General features: G+C 41.4%; 1 protein-coding gene across 1 annotated transcript in view; it reads right to left on the bottom strand.

Annotated features, from left to right (window-relative positions):
- Positions 1–3,331, bottom strand: part of BMP15 (bone morphogenetic protein 15) — a 5,935-nt gene extending 2,604 nt beyond the window's left edge. Inside the window, exon 1 of the mRNA XM_011946637.1 lies at positions 2,961–3,331. Within this exon, the coding sequence (XP_011802027.1) occupies positions 2,961–3,288 (328 nt within the window). The 5' untranslated portion in view covers positions 3,289–3,331. The remainder of the gene's footprint in view (positions 1–2,960) is intronic.
- Positions 3,332–17,857: the final 14,526 nt, after the last annotated feature.

The following is a 17,857-nucleotide window of genomic DNA, read 5'->3' on the forward strand; positions in this document are numbered from 1 at the left end:
CCCAGCTACTCGGGAGGCTGAGGCAGGAGAATGGCGTGAACCTGGGAGGCAGAGGTTGCAGTGAGCCGAGTTCATGCCACTGCACTCCAGCCTGGACGATAAGAGTGAAACTCCATCTCAAAAAAATAAATAAAAGTTCAAATTCCAACTCATGCTTAATATACCCTTGGGTTTGGGGCACTAGACATTATTCACACAAATCCAAGCCAGGCTTATATTTGCTTTCTCAAGTTATTCCACACTCCCATCTTACAGTAATCTTTCTTAGAGGCCCACCCTTAAACCTGCTCCACCCTGGCTATAAAGGAACCCAACCCAAACCTCTAGCAGTCTGTCTGGGGAGGAACTGCCCTTTTCTTTGAGACCTTGACATCACATATTTCCTGAAGCAGGATGGGGTTGCTAAGAATCAGAGCCAGGAAGGGTCTGGTCAGAGCTTTTCAGGGAAAGGGCTGACTCACACATCCTGTGTGACTGAATCTGTCATCTGTCTCTGGATCCTTTCCAGAGTCCCTAGATACCAGTATATTCCACAGTGAGACCAGAATACATGCCTAATTCTAGTCATCCTCCTTTCTAGTCTCACATCATCTGTACAAGCCTATTTTTTTCTTAATTTTGGGTTTTTTTTTTTTTTCCTTGAGACAGAGCCTCACTGTCACCTAGGCCGGAGTACAGTGGCGCAATCACGGCTCACTGCAATCTCAACCTCCCAGGCTCAAATGATCCTCTGGTCTCAGCCTCCTGAGTAGCTGGGACCACAGGTGTGTACCACTACACCCAGCTCATGTATTTTTATTTTTTGTAGACACATGTCTCCCTATGTTGCCCAGGCTAGTCTCAGACTCCTGGGCTCAAGTGATCTTCCTATCTTGGCCTCCCAAAGTGCTTGATGTTTTGCAACTTTCTGCTGCACTTAGGATCCAGGTCTCTTATCACAGCCTACAAGTCTCTGCTTCTCATTAGCCTCATATCCTGCCATTTCCCACAATGTTCATGAGGATCCAGCCATACTGATTTTCCTCTGTTCTTCAATTGGAACAAACTTGTTTTCACCCTCTAGGCATTTGCACCTGTTGTTCCTCTGCGTAAATCAGGCTTCTCCCTACTCTTCTCATACCTAGTTTATCTTGTAGATCTGAGCTCAAATGGCACTTCTTCAAAGATACATTCCCTGACAACTCCATGGAAAGGGAAGGTTTTGTTGCCATTCTCTACCTTAACAACCTACTTCATCCTTTGAGAGCACTTAACCACAATTCACGATTTAACTGTGTGTGCTTATTTGTCTCCCCTATGAGAACATATGCTTCATGAGAGTAGGGGTTTTACCTATCTTGATCACATCTGTATGCCTAGTACTCAGTAGATGCCAAATGAATATTTGTTCAATGAATCTCTACCCACACCATTTTCTCTTTCCTAAATCAGAATGCACTTATCTGCCTCAATGCATGGCCTCTTTGCTCCTTCTGCAAGGTCAATTTCAAGTACTACCTGCTTCATGAGGCCTTCCCACAGTCTCTTCACTTCCAGCAATGAACCATTTCTTCTCAAAAGTCCTGGGAGCCCTACTGTTTATCCTTTCCAAAGCGCTTGGCATACTGTAACATTATTATGTAATTATCTATCCATTCCACTATACTGGGAACTTCTAGAGGTCGGGAAAGTATTTGCTTCTATATACCCAACCCAAACACACTGCCTGGCACTCAATTAAAATCCAATGGGGAGAGTCAGAACAGCATGATGATTAACACACAGGCTTTAGTCCTGACAGCCTGGGTTTGATACCTGGCTCTAACAACTACTAGTTGTATGACATGGGTAAGTGACGCTGATCCTCAGTTTCTTCACTGATCAAGTAGGTATGCTAATACTACCTACCTAATCTGGTAGTTGTGAGGATTAAGATAAGTTTATGAAACATTTTGTGCAATGCCTGGCACACAGTAATCTCACAGTAAGGGTTAGGTACAAGAATATTTATTGTTTTGCTTGGGGAGGGGGTTAAGTCCTGTCTCTTTTCATCTGAGACTAGTGAAGGCTGCAGATTGATCTCACTAGGTTCCCAAGAATTCCTTGACGTTGATGACTGTCTGCATTCCCTAGAGAGTCCTATACTTCAATAGCCCACTGCTGTCCTGGAACAATATCTGATGCAAATGTTCAAAGCAAAATCAATCATGATGGGGACAAAAAAAAGTTCCAAAATACACTTAGTACCAGAATCCCAAAGTAGCAATATGGCCCAAGTACAAAAACTGCTGGGGGTACAAGGATATTGGAATACTACATTTAAAGACTTAAGAAGTTACTGATAGACTTTAGAATCAGACAGACTTGAGCTGAAATCCCATCTCTGTGACCCACTATCTGTGTACCATTTGCAAGTTACTTAACCTCTCCATGCCTTAGTTTTAAAGTTAGACTAATTGCCTCAAGACAGCTAAGATAGTAGCTTTCATTAAGAATTAAATACAGTAGCAGATGCTCACAGAGCCAGGTATACAGACCCTCAGATGTTAGCTTATTTATGTCCTTTCTGAGGTCTTATAAGTTTCCCCAACTCAGCAACCTGTACTCTAAGAGCAAAACGCCACTTAAATTGCCCTCCACAAGAATATAACTGGATATGTCTCAATTACAGTTTTCAGAACTATCACAAGCAATAAAAGTTTCTGTGAAAGATAGGTGATGACACATCACTCAGTTGTCCTGGGGCCTGGGAAAGATTTCTCAGTAGGCACCAAGGCAAGCTGTTCTTAAGTTGATGCCCTAAAGGGAAGTAGGCTTGGCTCTGGCTTCTCCCAAGCTTACCATCCTTTGAAAACCAAGCCTAAAGAAACAACCTGCGCACAAGGCAACAAAACCTGACAGTAAATCCACCAATTCCCTTTACTCTACGCTCTTCTCCACTTCTCTCCATTCCAGGGCAGTATGGGGGCATAACAACTCACCTCTGCGAGGCCTTGCCACGTTGGTCAAAGGCTTCACCAGCCTCACCATGGTGGCCCCAATGGTGCGGTTCTCTCTAGGGTGTCCATGCGAGTCAGCTGAACGCCGGTACAACTCCAGCATGTACCGCAGTGAATGCCCTAGGAGCCGGGGCTTCCTTGGCTGTTCATCAGGGGATTCTTCTAGCAGCTCCTCAATCAGGGGCAAGGTAGGGGCCTCAGCCAGGAGGGCAATAGAGGACTGCTGTCCTTCTGCCATTTGGGCCCTGTGTTCCATGAAAAGCACCAGTTCGCAAAGAAAAAGAATTCTAAGAATACTGAGGAGGACCATCTTGAAAGGCTTAGTGTTCAACAACAGGCCCCAACACAAGCCCAAGGGACGTCACTCTGACCGTTTCCTTTCATGCAGATAACTGCATCCTGGCTCCACAACAAAGGATGGGGCAAGAAAAAGAAAGGCAGGCAGACCCTATGTTGCTTTCTCTAAGAGGATCTTCTGGGCCAAAGTTTCCTCATAACTTGGCCTCTTTGCATCAGAAGAAACAGAAACAGAAGGTGGGACAAGGCAGCATTCCCCTGCCACTCTCCCGGGCTGAGAACAAGATAGTACCTATTGAGAGGCTGAGGTAACCTAAAAGGAGAGGTCCATTTCAGGACCCACTTCCTTAACTTATCCACTAGAGTGAAAAAAAGCAGCCTGATCCTACTTGCCCCTACAGCCTTAAAAGTAGTCCCTTAATCCATCCTTAAAGGGCCAGAGGCCTCCTGTTCCCATCCTACTTCCATGCTTCTAATGCAGCATTTCTCAAAATACTGTCTGCTAATAATCTGCAGTGAAACTATCTGGGGTGATTATTAAGAATGACTCTTGGGTCTGAACCAGGATTCTCTGGGGTGGCGTCCAGAAATCTGGGTCTTTACAAGTGCTCCAAGAAGTTCCTATGAAAACCCAAAATGTGGAAACTACTGAGTATAGCTGCTGGAGCTTGAAGAAGATGCCATAACAGTGGTTCCCAATCTTGGCTGTAAATTCGAATCATCTGGGAAGCTTTAACTATTATGAATGCCTGGGTACCATTCTGATGTAATGGGCCTGGGTTGTAACTAGTGCATCAGGATTTTTTTAAGCTCACAAGTGATTTTAATGTGCAGCCACATTTAAGGACTCTGACTTATAATTTTCTGGTTTACCATGGAAGGTGTTGAGATCCTGATTGGGCTTCATTAGAGAAGCCTGAGGAAGTGGAAGAGTAATCTATGGGAGCTAACCTAGCCCAGATGGTTAATGTGAAGCAGCAGGGCTCAGCCAGTTTTAAGGTTGCCTCAGACCAGGATTCTGCAGAAAGATAGTAGGTATAGTCCTGGCCATACCGAAGTAGAAACATATGGGGATCTGGAGAGAAAGTGGGGAAGCAGGTCAAGACCTGGCTCTAGGAGATGATGAGTCAGGCTTGATTTGTGGGAGGTCTTTACCTTACACCAGGAATATCTATGGACAGACATTATCGTGAAATAGGCATGGACTTGGTAATCAGGCAGATCTGTGTTTGAGTTGCGATTCTGTCCCTAACTATAATTTAACCCTTCCAAGGCAAATTTCTTCACTACTCTACACCTTAGTTTTCTCATCTGTAGAAATGGAGATAACACGTTTTACCTCACAGGTTGTTGTGAGGACACAAGGAAATAATCTATGTTAATTGCACAAAGCCTAGTTAGACACAAGACATAGGGTTACATGTTTAAATTTATTTGTTCTCTCCTCTGTTTTTTTTTTTTTTTCTAACATGACCTTGGGCCCTGGCATGTAGTGTAAAACAAAAGGAATAGGCTTAGGGGTCTTCTACACCTGGACTCAAATTTCAGCTCAAAAACTCGTTAGCTGGGTTACTTTAAGCAAGGTTTCTCCCATACTTAGTTTCTTCATCTATACTGCTGGCTCTTTCAGAGAGTTGTTGTAAGGGTTGTATTGTATAATATACAAGTAAGGGATATAAACAGATGACTCACAATAAGCAAAATTTAAATGGTCAAATGTATGAAAAGATGTACTGGAAATCAGAAAAATGCAACTGAAAACCACATTAAGACACTATTCACACCCAGTATTGATAGCACAATAAATGGATTGATAGTACATTAAAAGTCTGGCACTATTAAGTTCAGGTGAGGCTATGGAGCGGAAGTATAATATATAGAATATCTACATAGAGAGATATGGAACATCTCACACTGCTGTTGAGAGTGTGATTGGGTATAATCATTTTGGAGAGCAATCTGGCATCACCTCTGTTAAGGTTGAAGATATAAAATTCAGCGACGCTATTGCCAGAGCAGTAGTGCTTTTAGATATTTTTGTCTGTGACTTACAAAGATGAATACATTTTACATTGCTACCCATTACAAACACAAGCACACACCCATATATACCTTGAAGTAAATCTTTTCTGAAACAATACTTATTCTTACAACATATTGGAAGAGGCAATACAGTTGACCCTTGAACAACATGGGGGTTAGGCGTGCTAACCCCCCCATCTCCCATGCAGTCAGAATTTGGTATAACTTGACCCCCCAAAAACTTAACTGCACTTCAACCTTGGACAGCATGGGTTTGAACTTCCTAAGCCCATTTAAACACGGATTTTTTTCCCGCCAAACATGGATCAAAAATACAGTATTCGCAGGATGCAAAACCCACTTACATGGAGGACTGACTTTTTGTATGTGTGGATTTTGAAAAACAGACTGCATGTGACGTGAATATGTGCAGACTTTGGTATCTGCAGGAGGTCCTGGAATCAATCTCATGTATACAGAGAGGAGGGATGACTATACCAATAGCCAGCTGTTGGCTAGAAGTCTTATGGATAACAATCATATTTTCTATGTCCTATGTTTTATATACTGTATTCCTACAATAAAGTAAGCCACAGAAAAGAAAATGATTTTAAGGCCAGGGGCAGTGGCTCACACCTGTAATCCCAGCACTTTGGGAGGTCAAGGAGGGAGGATTGCTTGAGCCCAGGAATTCGAGACCAGCCTGGGCAACATGCTGAAACAACATCTCTATGAAAAATACAAAAATTAGCCGGGATGGTGCATGCACCTGTGGTCCTAGCTACTCAGAAGGCTGAAGTGGGAGAATTGCTTGAGCCATAATGGCGTCACTGAATTCCAGTCAGTTTGAGTGACAGAGTAGGACCCTGTCTCAAAAAAAAAAAAGAAGATTTAAAAACATAAAATACATTTACAGTATTGTACTGTATTTATCAATACTCTAAGTTTTACATCGTCTGTCTGAAATGGCAGGTAACCACAGCTGCAGATCTCAATCTATAATACATATTAAGCAATTCAACTTTTTGTTGGAATGTCATGACTTTGCTTTTTAGAAGCACTTCTGGCAGCAGTAGTGGCACTTCATGCGAGTCACACGGTGTTACTCATGGTTTACAATATTGCATTAAACACGATGAAACGTACACGGTGAAACGTACAGGAGAACTAACAGAGATGGCTTTGTTTTTCTTTTTTGAGCCAGAATCCCACTCTTTTGCCCAAGCTGGAATGCAGAGGCACGATCACGGCTCACTACAGCCTCAAGAGAGATCACTTTTTATCTTCATATGCAAGTTATTGTTAAAGCGGACCACTCAAGGGGAGATGATTAGCATCACATGGTGGCATTTTAAGCAGATACTCTCAACACTTGAGCTCACCACCATGGCAACAGGAGGTGAGTACATAATTTTATGCAGTTATGATTTAATACTGAATCTCTACATTTGTTTACATTTTCCTTGACTGTGAATGGCACCATGTATGGTCTGTGGGTGTGCAAATTTTGATAAATTTTAACTTTTTATAATAGATTTGTGTGTATTTTATGGTAGAAAATAATAAAGTAGACTAGTCCGTACATATATTTATGCATTCATAACATATGTAACTTTTTCTTAAGTTTTTTGATATTTCCAGGCTACACAGTTCATCTGCAATTTTTACCAATTGTTGAAAATCTCCAAAAATGTTCTAATATATTTATGGAAAAATATCTGCAGTTCAAACTCATGTTGCTCAAGGGTTAACTCTATATCATGGCAGGTGAGAACACAGCTCTGGAGGCAGAATCCTAAATTTAAACTCCAACTCCACCACTTGTTAGCTTGATCTTGGATAAACTACTCAACTTCTCTGTGCCTCAGTTTCCTCATCTGTAAAATGAAAATCATAGCCTCTCTGTGCTACAATGTTCTAACATGTAAAATGGGATTTTTGTGAGGATTAAATGAGTTAATAGAGGTAAAGCACTTAAAAGAGTGCCTGGCGCAAAGTAAGTACTAGATGTAGGTTAGTTATTATTACATTTTATGCAAGCTGAATTCCCCAGAAAGCTGGGGCTCAACCTGCTATGCCCCTTCTAGCCTCAGGAGTTGTAGAGCGGCAGCCAAGAAGATGCTGTACTCTATTTCCACACAACTCCCTCATTTCCTAACCCCTTCTCTGCTTCCCAACATTTTCTTTGTTCTTTAACCTCTGTCTGTTACCAATTTAAACTTCCTATCTTGCTTTTTTTTATAGTTTAATGTATTTTAATAGCAAACTTACAGGAACAGCACAGAAGACAGACAGCATTAAAAACATGTACTTGCATGTAGGACAACTCAGAAAATTATAGTGAATGGATGGAATCTACTGTATGATAAAAATGCTACAAACACCATTTAGTTGTGGTCGATAAGAAATTAACTTGTTTAAAAAAAAAATCCAAATGCTGAGCATTGTCCACAAAAATTTAACAGGTTTATTTATAATTATTATAAAGTTGAACCGCTGAAACTTGTTCACTGAAACATTTTAACTTGGATTAATGCTTTACGTCTCCACACTTATATTGAAAATTCAAACAGAAATGGAAATGGAAAAACTGCCAATACCTGGTTTCTGTCCCCTATTTTTCCACTCGCAATCATATAGTTAGGCACATTTTGACCCCATGGGAAAAAAAAACTAACGTTCAGAACTACCAATAACAGGAATAAGCGATTTTTAAAAAATTTTTGTTAATGAAATGCTTCCCATCATAGTGGATTCTGAAACACGTTCTCCACGTATGCGTCGTGCTAGCTGGATGTCTTTTGGCATGATTGTTACACGTGTGGCATTGATAGCACACAGGTTGGTGTCTTCAAAAAGGCCAACCAGACAGGCCTCACTTGCCTCTTGCAAAGTACCGATAGCTGCGCTCTAGAAGCACAAATCTGTTTTAAAGTCCTGAGCAATTTATCGCACCAGACGCTGGAAGGGAAGTTTGCGAATTAGAAGTTCAGAGGACTTCTAATAACGTCTAATTTCACGGAGTGCCACAGTACCAGGTCCGTAACGATGAGGTTTCTTCACTCCTCCAGTAGGGGGCGCACTCGTGCGAGCGGCTTTTGTAGACAGTTGCTCCCTGGGTGCTATACCACCGGTAGATTTGCTGGCAGTCCGCTTTGTAAGCGCCATGGTGTAGAGACCTCCTTACTTACCCTCCTTGTCCTTCGGCTGCAGCTCAGCGAGCAAGAGGCGGCGCTGGTGTTGGAGAGCGACAGCGGCGCGGCTGCGAACACCACTTCCTATCTGTATTTATTTATTTATTTTATTTGAGACGGAGTTTCGCTCTTATTGCCCAGGCTGGAGTGCAATGGCACGATCTCGGCTCACCGCAACCTCCGCCTCCCTGGTTGAAGTGATTCTCCTGCCTCAGCCTCCCGAGTAGCTGGGATTACAGGCACGTACCACCACGCCCGGCTAATTTTGTATTTTTAGTGGAGACCGGGTTTCTCCATGTTAATCAGGCTGGTCCTGACCTCAGGTGATCTGCCTGCCTCAGCCTCCCAAAGTGCTGGGATTATAGACGTGAGCCACCGTGCCCGGCCCACTTCCTATCTTTCTATTCAAAACAACTACATTAAAAAAGAATTCAACACAACTACATAAAAAAACAAACAAAAAAAAAGATGTCAGAACAACTAGCAAGAGGTCCATATAGAGGTTTGGGGCATGGTTTTCTTTGATGTTTCAGTGATGTTGGATTGGGTTTTACATATGTCAAAAACATTTCCTTGCCATCTCTTTTTGTAGTGGGATTTTGATACAGGATCATAAGCAGTAGAAAGAGAAAACATATTACACTGTAAAGAGCATGATTTGGGTTTAAATTCCTGGTTCTGTTATTTTTTGGCCAGTGCTTAACCTCTCTGCTTCTCAGTTTTCTCAACTGTAAATTGGGGATATTGTTTGCACTTCTATTAAATGAGGTAATGTATCTAAAGTATCTAGCAAGTAGATAATCCTCAAGTGCTCAATTTTATCATTAATAGCGTGTGATTTTAAAGTATACATAAAATATAGCTGACTGAGGCCGAGTGTGGTGGCTCAGGCCTATAATCCCAACACTTTGGGAGGCTGAGGCAGGTGGATCACTTGAGGCCAGGAGTTTGAGACCAACCTGGGCAACATGGTGAAACCCTATCTCCACTAAAAATACAAAAAAATTAGCTGGGCATGATGGCACGTGCCTGTAATCCCAGCTACTTGGGAGGCTGAGGCAGGAGAATTGCTTGAACCTGGGAGGTGGAGGTTGCAGTGAGCCGAGATTGAGCCACCTCCCTCCAGCTTGGGTGACAGAGTGAGACTCTGTCTCAAAATAAATAAATAAATAAATAAATAAATAAATAAAATATATCTAACTGAAGGAAGCATCTTCTCAGCACCACAGTGGAATTCCATCCCTCTACCCAACAGGGCTTCAGGAGACTCGCCTGGCTGAGTCCCCTATTATTATCTATTTTCATTTTCTAAAATGGATATTAATAGCACCATTTTAGAGGGTTGTTGTGAGAATGAAATAGGTTTATGCATGTAATATGCATACTTTGTTCTGGACACTACAGTCAACTTTCTTATTTTCGGAAAGATACAATTTATTTCAAAGAAAGAATAAAAATCCAACCCTGTTCTTATCATCAGACTTGAAAAGTAGTTGACAATTGTTTTCTGGAAATGCCCCGTGGTGGGCCCAATGTATGCAACAGCCCTAACCCCCCAGAAGAGGGCACCAGCTGTCTCTCTAGCCTTATAGTTGATGGGGGTTAGGAAGCGGCTATTTAATAGGTGATCGGAATAAGATCTACAAAAGGATAGATACCAGCCCTTCCTGCTTTAGAAAAGGCCAGATGTGAAAAAAACTGATTATAAATCAGACAGTTTAGGAGGTGATTACTGACTTGACAAAAGGACACAACAAAATGGATCGCCGCAATTTGCTCTGAATAGCAGGAACCCTTAAAGCTCAGTATGGGTTACTTTTTCAAACTACAATGTGCTGGGCACACTAGCGAAATGCATGAAATTTACAAAGAATTGATTTTTATCTAACTTTTCAGAATACAGCTATTATATTAAGCACACATGTATAATGGAATTCTTCCTTTAAATGATCATGATTTACATTTTCTTGCAATTGCATTTATTCAACAAATATCTAGTAATCACTTCCTATGTGATTGTGTTAGGTGTTACCATGCAGGCTAAGAGCTAGGCTGCTTGGTTTAAATTCCAGCTCTATCACTCTTAGCTTGGTAATTTAGGACAATTGACTTAATCTCTCTGTGCCTTAGCTTCCTCATCTAATAATAAGGATAATAATGGCATCATTTTAGAGGGTTGTTGTGAGAATGGAATAAGCTAATACAGCTATTAAGTTGGTGCAAAAGTAAGAATGAAATAAGCTTATACAGTTATTAAGTTGGCGCAAAAGTAAGCTTATACAGCTATTAAGTTTTGCCATTGAAAGTAATGGCAAAAACTTCACTTACTTTTGCACCAACTGAATAATATGCATACTTTGTTCTAGACACTATACCAGACCCTCAGAGTACAGAAATTAACAGGACAAGTCCTCTCTCTGCAGTGCTCCCAGGCACTATGCTAGGCACTGGGGTTGGTTGAGGGACACCAAGATAAAGATTTCTTCTCAAGAAAATAACAACCTGGATCAGGACATAATAGGTAGGAAATATTTCCCATAGCCATGGCATTTCCTCTGATTACTATTCTGAGTTCCCAGGAAATGGACCTATTTCCTGGATAAGTTTTATCTTAAAAGTAATTTTCATTTTCCATAAAACAAAAGGGCATGAGGGTATGTTGTATTATATAGAAGTGTTTATTGATTTGACACTAGGCTACATTCTTTTACATATTATACTTTGTTTAATCTTTATATCAATTCTATGAGGTTAAAGCATTATTATTCTCATTTACAGGTGAGAAAATTGAAAATAAGAAAAGGTAACTTGCCCAAGGTAGTAGCACAGCTCTCAAATGGTAGAATCCACTAGGATTTGGACCCAAGGAAGGCTGACTCTTCTCGTACCTGATTACTTGCTATATAAGCTGTCAATGAGCATTTGGCACCTTAAGAAAGCACATTTCCCCTGTAAAATAATCCCACAGAGATTTCTGAACACGGTACCAAAATCTAAGTTCTGTGAAGTCAAAGATCATGCCTATTTTATTAATTATTGTAGGTGCTCAATAAATATTTGTTGAACAAATGGTTGCAGTAGGAGCTTATCATTCTTTCAGAAATCTAGGCTGATGGGCAGACTCTTGTTGAATATGTTGTAATGTATACTTAGAGAAAGCTCTTCTGAGTTCTGAAGTGCAGGAAAGTCTGAAACAACCACATTTCTCAATTCTTTCAATCCCATGAAGAAAAAAAGTTAATATTGCCTGTATTAAGAAGCCCTTGTGACTCTCTCAATCTCTAAAGATTTTAGCAGCTCCAAGACAAAAAGTGCCCCCTTTGCCATGCCTAGGTAGGAAGATTCACTGCTCCCAGCACTTCGAAATGGGCATTGCACCAGCCTCGCTAGCCCGAAGACCAGAACAGGTCTAACCCAATTGGAGTTGGTTCAGGTCCAGACTCGGATGGAGCCAAATCAGCCTCAGGTCCTGGACTCAATACTAAAACATGCTCATCAGGCCTCAATAGTATGCCAAGCATTGTACTGGGTAGATGATAGTGAAACCCAATATAACAAGCAAAACAAGTGCAAAGTCGTGAGGATGCAGAAGACCTGTGTGGATGGAGCACAAAGAAGAGAATGGGGGAAAGAGTTCCAGGTAAGAATGGTGTGATAGATAGGAGCCAGAACATGCATGGCCTCGTAAGAGATGCTACTAACTTTTGTTTATCTTTCTGAAAATTAAAACAAGGGTGGACAAAGTAGAAAAAGACACTCCTTCTGGGTAGATAGAGCCCTATAAATGCATGGTTTAGCAAGGAGAACACAGGCTGGATTTCTGTCCTCACATGCCCCTTTGACAGGGTACATTTGTGTTTTGCTCCAACTGCACAGCCATGCATAACTACTCTATTTATAAGGCTTTTGGCCTTCCCTGTGCTTTAGCCTCACTGGCCTTCTGGTTTTCTTTCAGTTTTTCCAACAAACTAGATTATCTTTTGCCTGAAGATCTTTACATATATTGTCTCCTTTACCCAGAATATAATCTCCTCTCGCCTTCCCTAGGGTACTCTCACTCAGCTTTCATCTCTCAGCTCAAGCATCTCTTCCTTGAGGAACTATTCCCTTAGTCCCTAGGTAGGATCTAAAAAGTATTTGAGGAATATGTGCAATGAAGTTGACACTTGAATTGGGTCCACAGTTACTAATTGGGTTTTGATAGGTGGAGAAAAGAAAGTTGCCATTCCAGGATCAGTTCAGAATTTTTCAAATATTGCCTTGAAAATTCTAAGAAGAACCTGAAGAGCAGTGTCATCTCTACCATAAGTCCCTTATGGCGAGTTGGGCAGCATTTGTAAGGCACAGCAGTTGTAAGAAATAAGTTCTGATACAAGTCACTGATACTGATCATCTACTGTATATTGGATCCTTTGTGCATTTGTTTGTTCATTAATTACAACTGTGAAGTAGGTACTGTAATTGTATTCCTGTTTTACAGAAAGAGGAATTGAAGTTCAAAGCAGTTAAGTGATTTAAGCTGGATCAAACAGTTATAATGAAAGGCAGATTTGCACACAGGTCTCTTGACTCCAAGTCCTCGGCTTTTGTTACACCTTTGAGGAGTCTGTACTTATCTTCCGCAGCACTTCTCAGGCTTGGATTCCCATGCTGGATCTCCAGAATCTGGTCTTCAGTGTGGCAACAGAGTTGCTTCTATCCAACAGTTCCTACGAGAGCTCCTCATGATGTTTCTGAGATCTTTAGGCTGAAGGGGGTGTCCAAGTAGAGAATCTCCAGGAAGAGAAATCTAGAAACAGAACCTTGTAAACCTTAGCATGAAAGTGCAGAATTTTAACTGTTATCTTGCTTATAAACCATAATAACCCCCAGGGAAACCAGGAGAGTATTTATTTTTTAGCCAAGTAAACAAGCAAGAGCTAAGCATGATGATCTCTGAAGATCCTTTCAGCCTTCTCATGGACAGCATTAGCTGGTGTAGCCATTGGAGTTTTTGGTCATCGCTGGATAACCAAGTCATCAGTAAAACATTGATCATATTCCCATCCTCTGGCCTCCCTCCCTCTAGTCTCAGTAGCCATTTATATATATAAAATATATATATAAATTTTATACTAAAGCAAATGACTAGGCAACTAACTTCCTAGGAAGACTGTTCTTCCCCTAAAAGTCCTACAGAGACTGGCTGCATAATTATCACTCCATTTTCTATTGTATGTCAGCTTCCCAGGGATTGGGCATGGCTGAATAACAATGGAGCCTGGTCCAGAACAACTCAGTATACGGAAGATGTTCTGGATACGTGGGAGAAAAGGGAGGTTTAGAATGGGCTCTTCAAGCACTCAGTGGCTATTCTGCTGTTCTGCAGATCTATAATCCCTGTCTTCATCTCAAAAACCAGTGTAGAGTTTGGTGTTGAAATGAAAAAGACCTAGGGCTTGGACCTAAACCATGTACTTGAGACCAACCGTGGGGAACATAAGGATTTTGTTTGGTTGTTTGTTTGTTTGTTTTAAGGATGGTCACTTTCTCTCTCTAAACAAATCCTGACACTGTCCTACTGAGTCAGACAAGGTCAGAAATGTCTCTGTCTTACTTTTCACTTCTGATGTCTGGAAGAAAGTAGACAGGTTAGTGTTTCCCTTTCACTGTTCATAAGAAGTGTTCCTTTCCCCTACTACTATGACAAAACTTTTGAAAGACCAGAGCTTACAGCTCCCATGGACCCAGGAGCCAGAATCTGGAACATAACCACCAAGTGTCACGAGGTTTGGAAGCATATATTCCTTATGTCAGATTTTCCAACTTGGGCCCTGAGTTTAACTGCTCCATTTGAACCACGAAGAGGGTAACTCCAGCTCTCATGTTGAAACTGAAAGTTGAAGAAAAAAACAACCTTGTGAACAACTGAATTCGCCCCAGATAAATTGATTGCCAAAATTGGAGACAATCCAAAGCTTCAGCCGAATCTCTAAGCAAACTTCAAATATTTTAGATTCTCAGGAAAATATAGTGAATATTTTTATTGTGTTTTTCCTTTTGACTCTTCTCAGGTTAAAGAAAATCTGGTGAAAACCCTAGGGAGAGGACTGTGGGCAAAAGAGAACAACTTAGTATAATACTTAGCTCAAACTTGGAGGATAAAAATGACTTGGAACATTGTTGAGAACTTTATTGAGTTCTGAAAGATAGCTTTTTTTTTTTTTTTTTTTTTTTTTGAGACAGTCTTGCTCTGTTGCCCAGGCTGGAGTGCAGTGGCACAATCTCAGTTCACTGCAACCTCTGCCTCCAAGGTTCAAGCGATTCTCCTTCCTCAGCCTCCTGAGAAGCTGGGACTACAGGCGTGTGCCACCACACCTGGCTAATTTTTGTATTTACCTTTTAGTAGAGACAAGTTTTCACCATGTTGGCCAGGCTGGTCTGGAACTCCCGACTTCTGACCTCAGGTGATCCACCCACTTCGGCCTCCCAAAGTGCTGTGATTACAGGCGTGAGCCACCATGCCCGGCCATCAAAGATAGCTCTTAATCGTTCAGAGTATCTGTTCATCAGACCCTGAAGTAGGCTCCCAAACTGAGAAAGCCCTTCCTCTTTAAGAGAGGAATATACGCTTTTTGAGAAAAACTTGTATTCATTCACTCATTTATACATATATTCACTGAACAAATATTTATTAACTGCCTGCTATGTGTCAGTTCTCAGTGTTGAGGGCATAAACAAGAGCAATAAACAAGAGCAATACCTGTTTGTTTACAGTCAAGTGGTGAAGACAGACATTATGTAAACAATCTCACACATAAATACTTACAATTGTGATAGAGTGTGTAAAGGAAAATTTTAAATCCTCAGGACCCCCCAAACTTCTAATGCAAAAGGGAAGGTCATTGCAACACACTCTTCCAAATGAACAGCTGTTCCTAACATATTATGCATCATCTAGATCTCCACGGAAAGGTAAAAGATCTCAGATATCTGTGAAGGACTGCCCGCCCCCATGACTAAGTTATTTGCTGGCCTTCCATAAACAAGGATATACCACATGTGACTTTGGGTCTACAATCTAAGTCTAGCTCCTAATACTAAAGTCTGTTTGATTCTACACCGATAATGTCATTACAAGCTTATCCTCCCAGGTGTAGAACAAAGTCAATACTCCTTCCTCCACCTACCTAGAGACTTCTGCATAATTGATTTATCTTTTACTCCCTTTTTCTTTCCAGACATTCGCTTTATCTTATGTAAAATGTAGATTTACTGATCATTAACTAATGTCTCACAGGAATGCAACTATTCGCCCAAACACCTACCTGCCTCTCTTCCTACATGCCTTCCCTGCTTTAAGGAAGTATACAAATACAAAATCTCCTGAGAACCTCTTTGGAAAAACAGCCACGGATGTATCTGTGATTCGTGTTCTTCGCAGACATGCCCTAAAATAAACCGCAGTGATTGAGACTTATACCTCTGTCACTCATTTCAGTTGTCAAGAGCTATGAAGGGAAATTATGGGCTCCCCTGGGAAAATAAACCAGCAGGATATGAAGGTGGAATGGAAGAGAGAATTTACTCAGGTGGGTCCAGAAAGATTCACTCAAAGAAGAACTATTTAAGCTGGTATGTAAAGGTTAAGTAGGAACTCACCAGGTAAAGATTTGGAGGAAGAATATTCCAGGAAGAGGATACACCAATATAAAGACTCTGAGGCCAAACTTTTGGGTGTCCTGGGTGTCCCAAAGGAATTGAAAGAAGGCAAGTTTGGCATGAGCACACAACATGAGATAAGGCTAGAGGATTAATCAGGGGTCAAAGCATACAGCGACCATTTAGACAATACAAACAATTTTGGATTTGGGAGAGCAAGTTATCAAATTTTGATATGTTGCCCTGGAGGAATGGGGTTCCATGTTATTGAGTTGTTGAGCACTGGAAGAAGTACATGTTTGGGGACAAAAAGAGATAATGATTCACACAGGAGATGGAAACACTGGGTAGAAGAGGGTGGTTCCCTGACAAAGGCCCCACCCACCCTCAAGCCTGAGACCCATGGCCCTAAGTGAGAATAGGCATTTCTGTTTTCATGCCCAAAAAGTTGCCTTTTGGCCCATCATGCCCCCCTATCCTGTATCCATATGAACCCTGAACCCCAGGCTCCAGAAGCAGATGAGCAGACAAGAAGACAAGGAGACAAGCAGATGAATGGCAGAACAACACAGCAGAGAAAGAAGAGGAGGAATGCCTGAACGTCAAGAGGAGTTCAGCTAAGGGCAGTCATCAGAGAGGAGTTTGGCCACTGGACAGCCAAACTCCAGTGGAAGATCATCTTCCCACTGCATCCCCCCTGCTGGCTCCCCATTCATCTCACTGAGAGCCACCTCCACCACTCAATAAAACCCTTGCATTCATCCTTCAAGTTCATGTGTGACCCGATTCTTCCAGGAAGCTGGACAAGAGCTCAGGATACAGAAAGCTGTCACACCGACCCTCTGCCCTTGCAGAAAGGCAGAGGGTCCACTGAGCTGGTTAACACTCAAGCCGTCCATGTACAGCAAGGCTAAAAGGGCACACTGTAACACACACCCATTTGGGCTTCTGCACCTGTCTGTCTGCTCCCCCTCCCATAAGGGGTTTGAGCAGCGGCAGTGACAGAACAGATGAGTCACACCCTTGTTGCATAGCCTGTGAGGAGTGTCAAGGAACTCTCCTGTTTCATCAATGAGTTTGATTTTGGTTATTATGATTTCAAGAATATTGCTAAATAGGTGACTGGATACACAGGCATACCTCATTTTATTGTGCTTCTCTTTATTGCTCTTTATTACACTTCACAGATACTGTGGTGTTTTGTTGTTGTTGTTTTGTTTTTACAAATTGAAGGTTTCTGGCAACCCTGAGTCATGCAAGTTTAGCTTGCATTTTTTTTTTCAACAGTACATGCTCGCTTCATGTCTTGTATCACATTTTGGCAACTCTCACAATATTTCAAACTTTTTCATTATCATTATATCTGTAATGATGGTCTGTGATCAGTGATATTTGATGTTACTATTGCAATTGCTTTGAGATGCCATGAACTAAACCCACATGAGGTGGCAGACTTAATCAATGTTGTCAGTTCTGTGTGCTCCACCAACAGGCCATTTCCCTGTCTCTCTCCCTTGCCTCCAACCTCCTTATTCCCTGAGACACAACAATATGGAAATTAAGCCAATCAATAACCATACACTGGCCTCTAAGTGTTCAAATTAAAGAAAGAGTTACACATCTCTCACTTTATTTTTTTTTTTTATTTTTTTTTTTATTATACTTTAAGTTCTAGGGTACATGTGCATAACGTGCAGGTTTGTTACATATGTATACTTGTGCCAT

The sequence above is a fragment of the Colobus angolensis genome, unplaced genomic scaffold (assembly GCF_000951035.1).
Source record: "Colobus angolensis palliatus isolate OR3802 unplaced genomic scaffold, Cang.pa_1.0 Scaffold252, whole genome shotgun sequence".
In the NCBI taxonomy this organism is placed as follows: Eukaryota; Metazoa; Chordata; class Mammalia; order Primates; family Cercopithecidae; genus Colobus; species Colobus angolensis.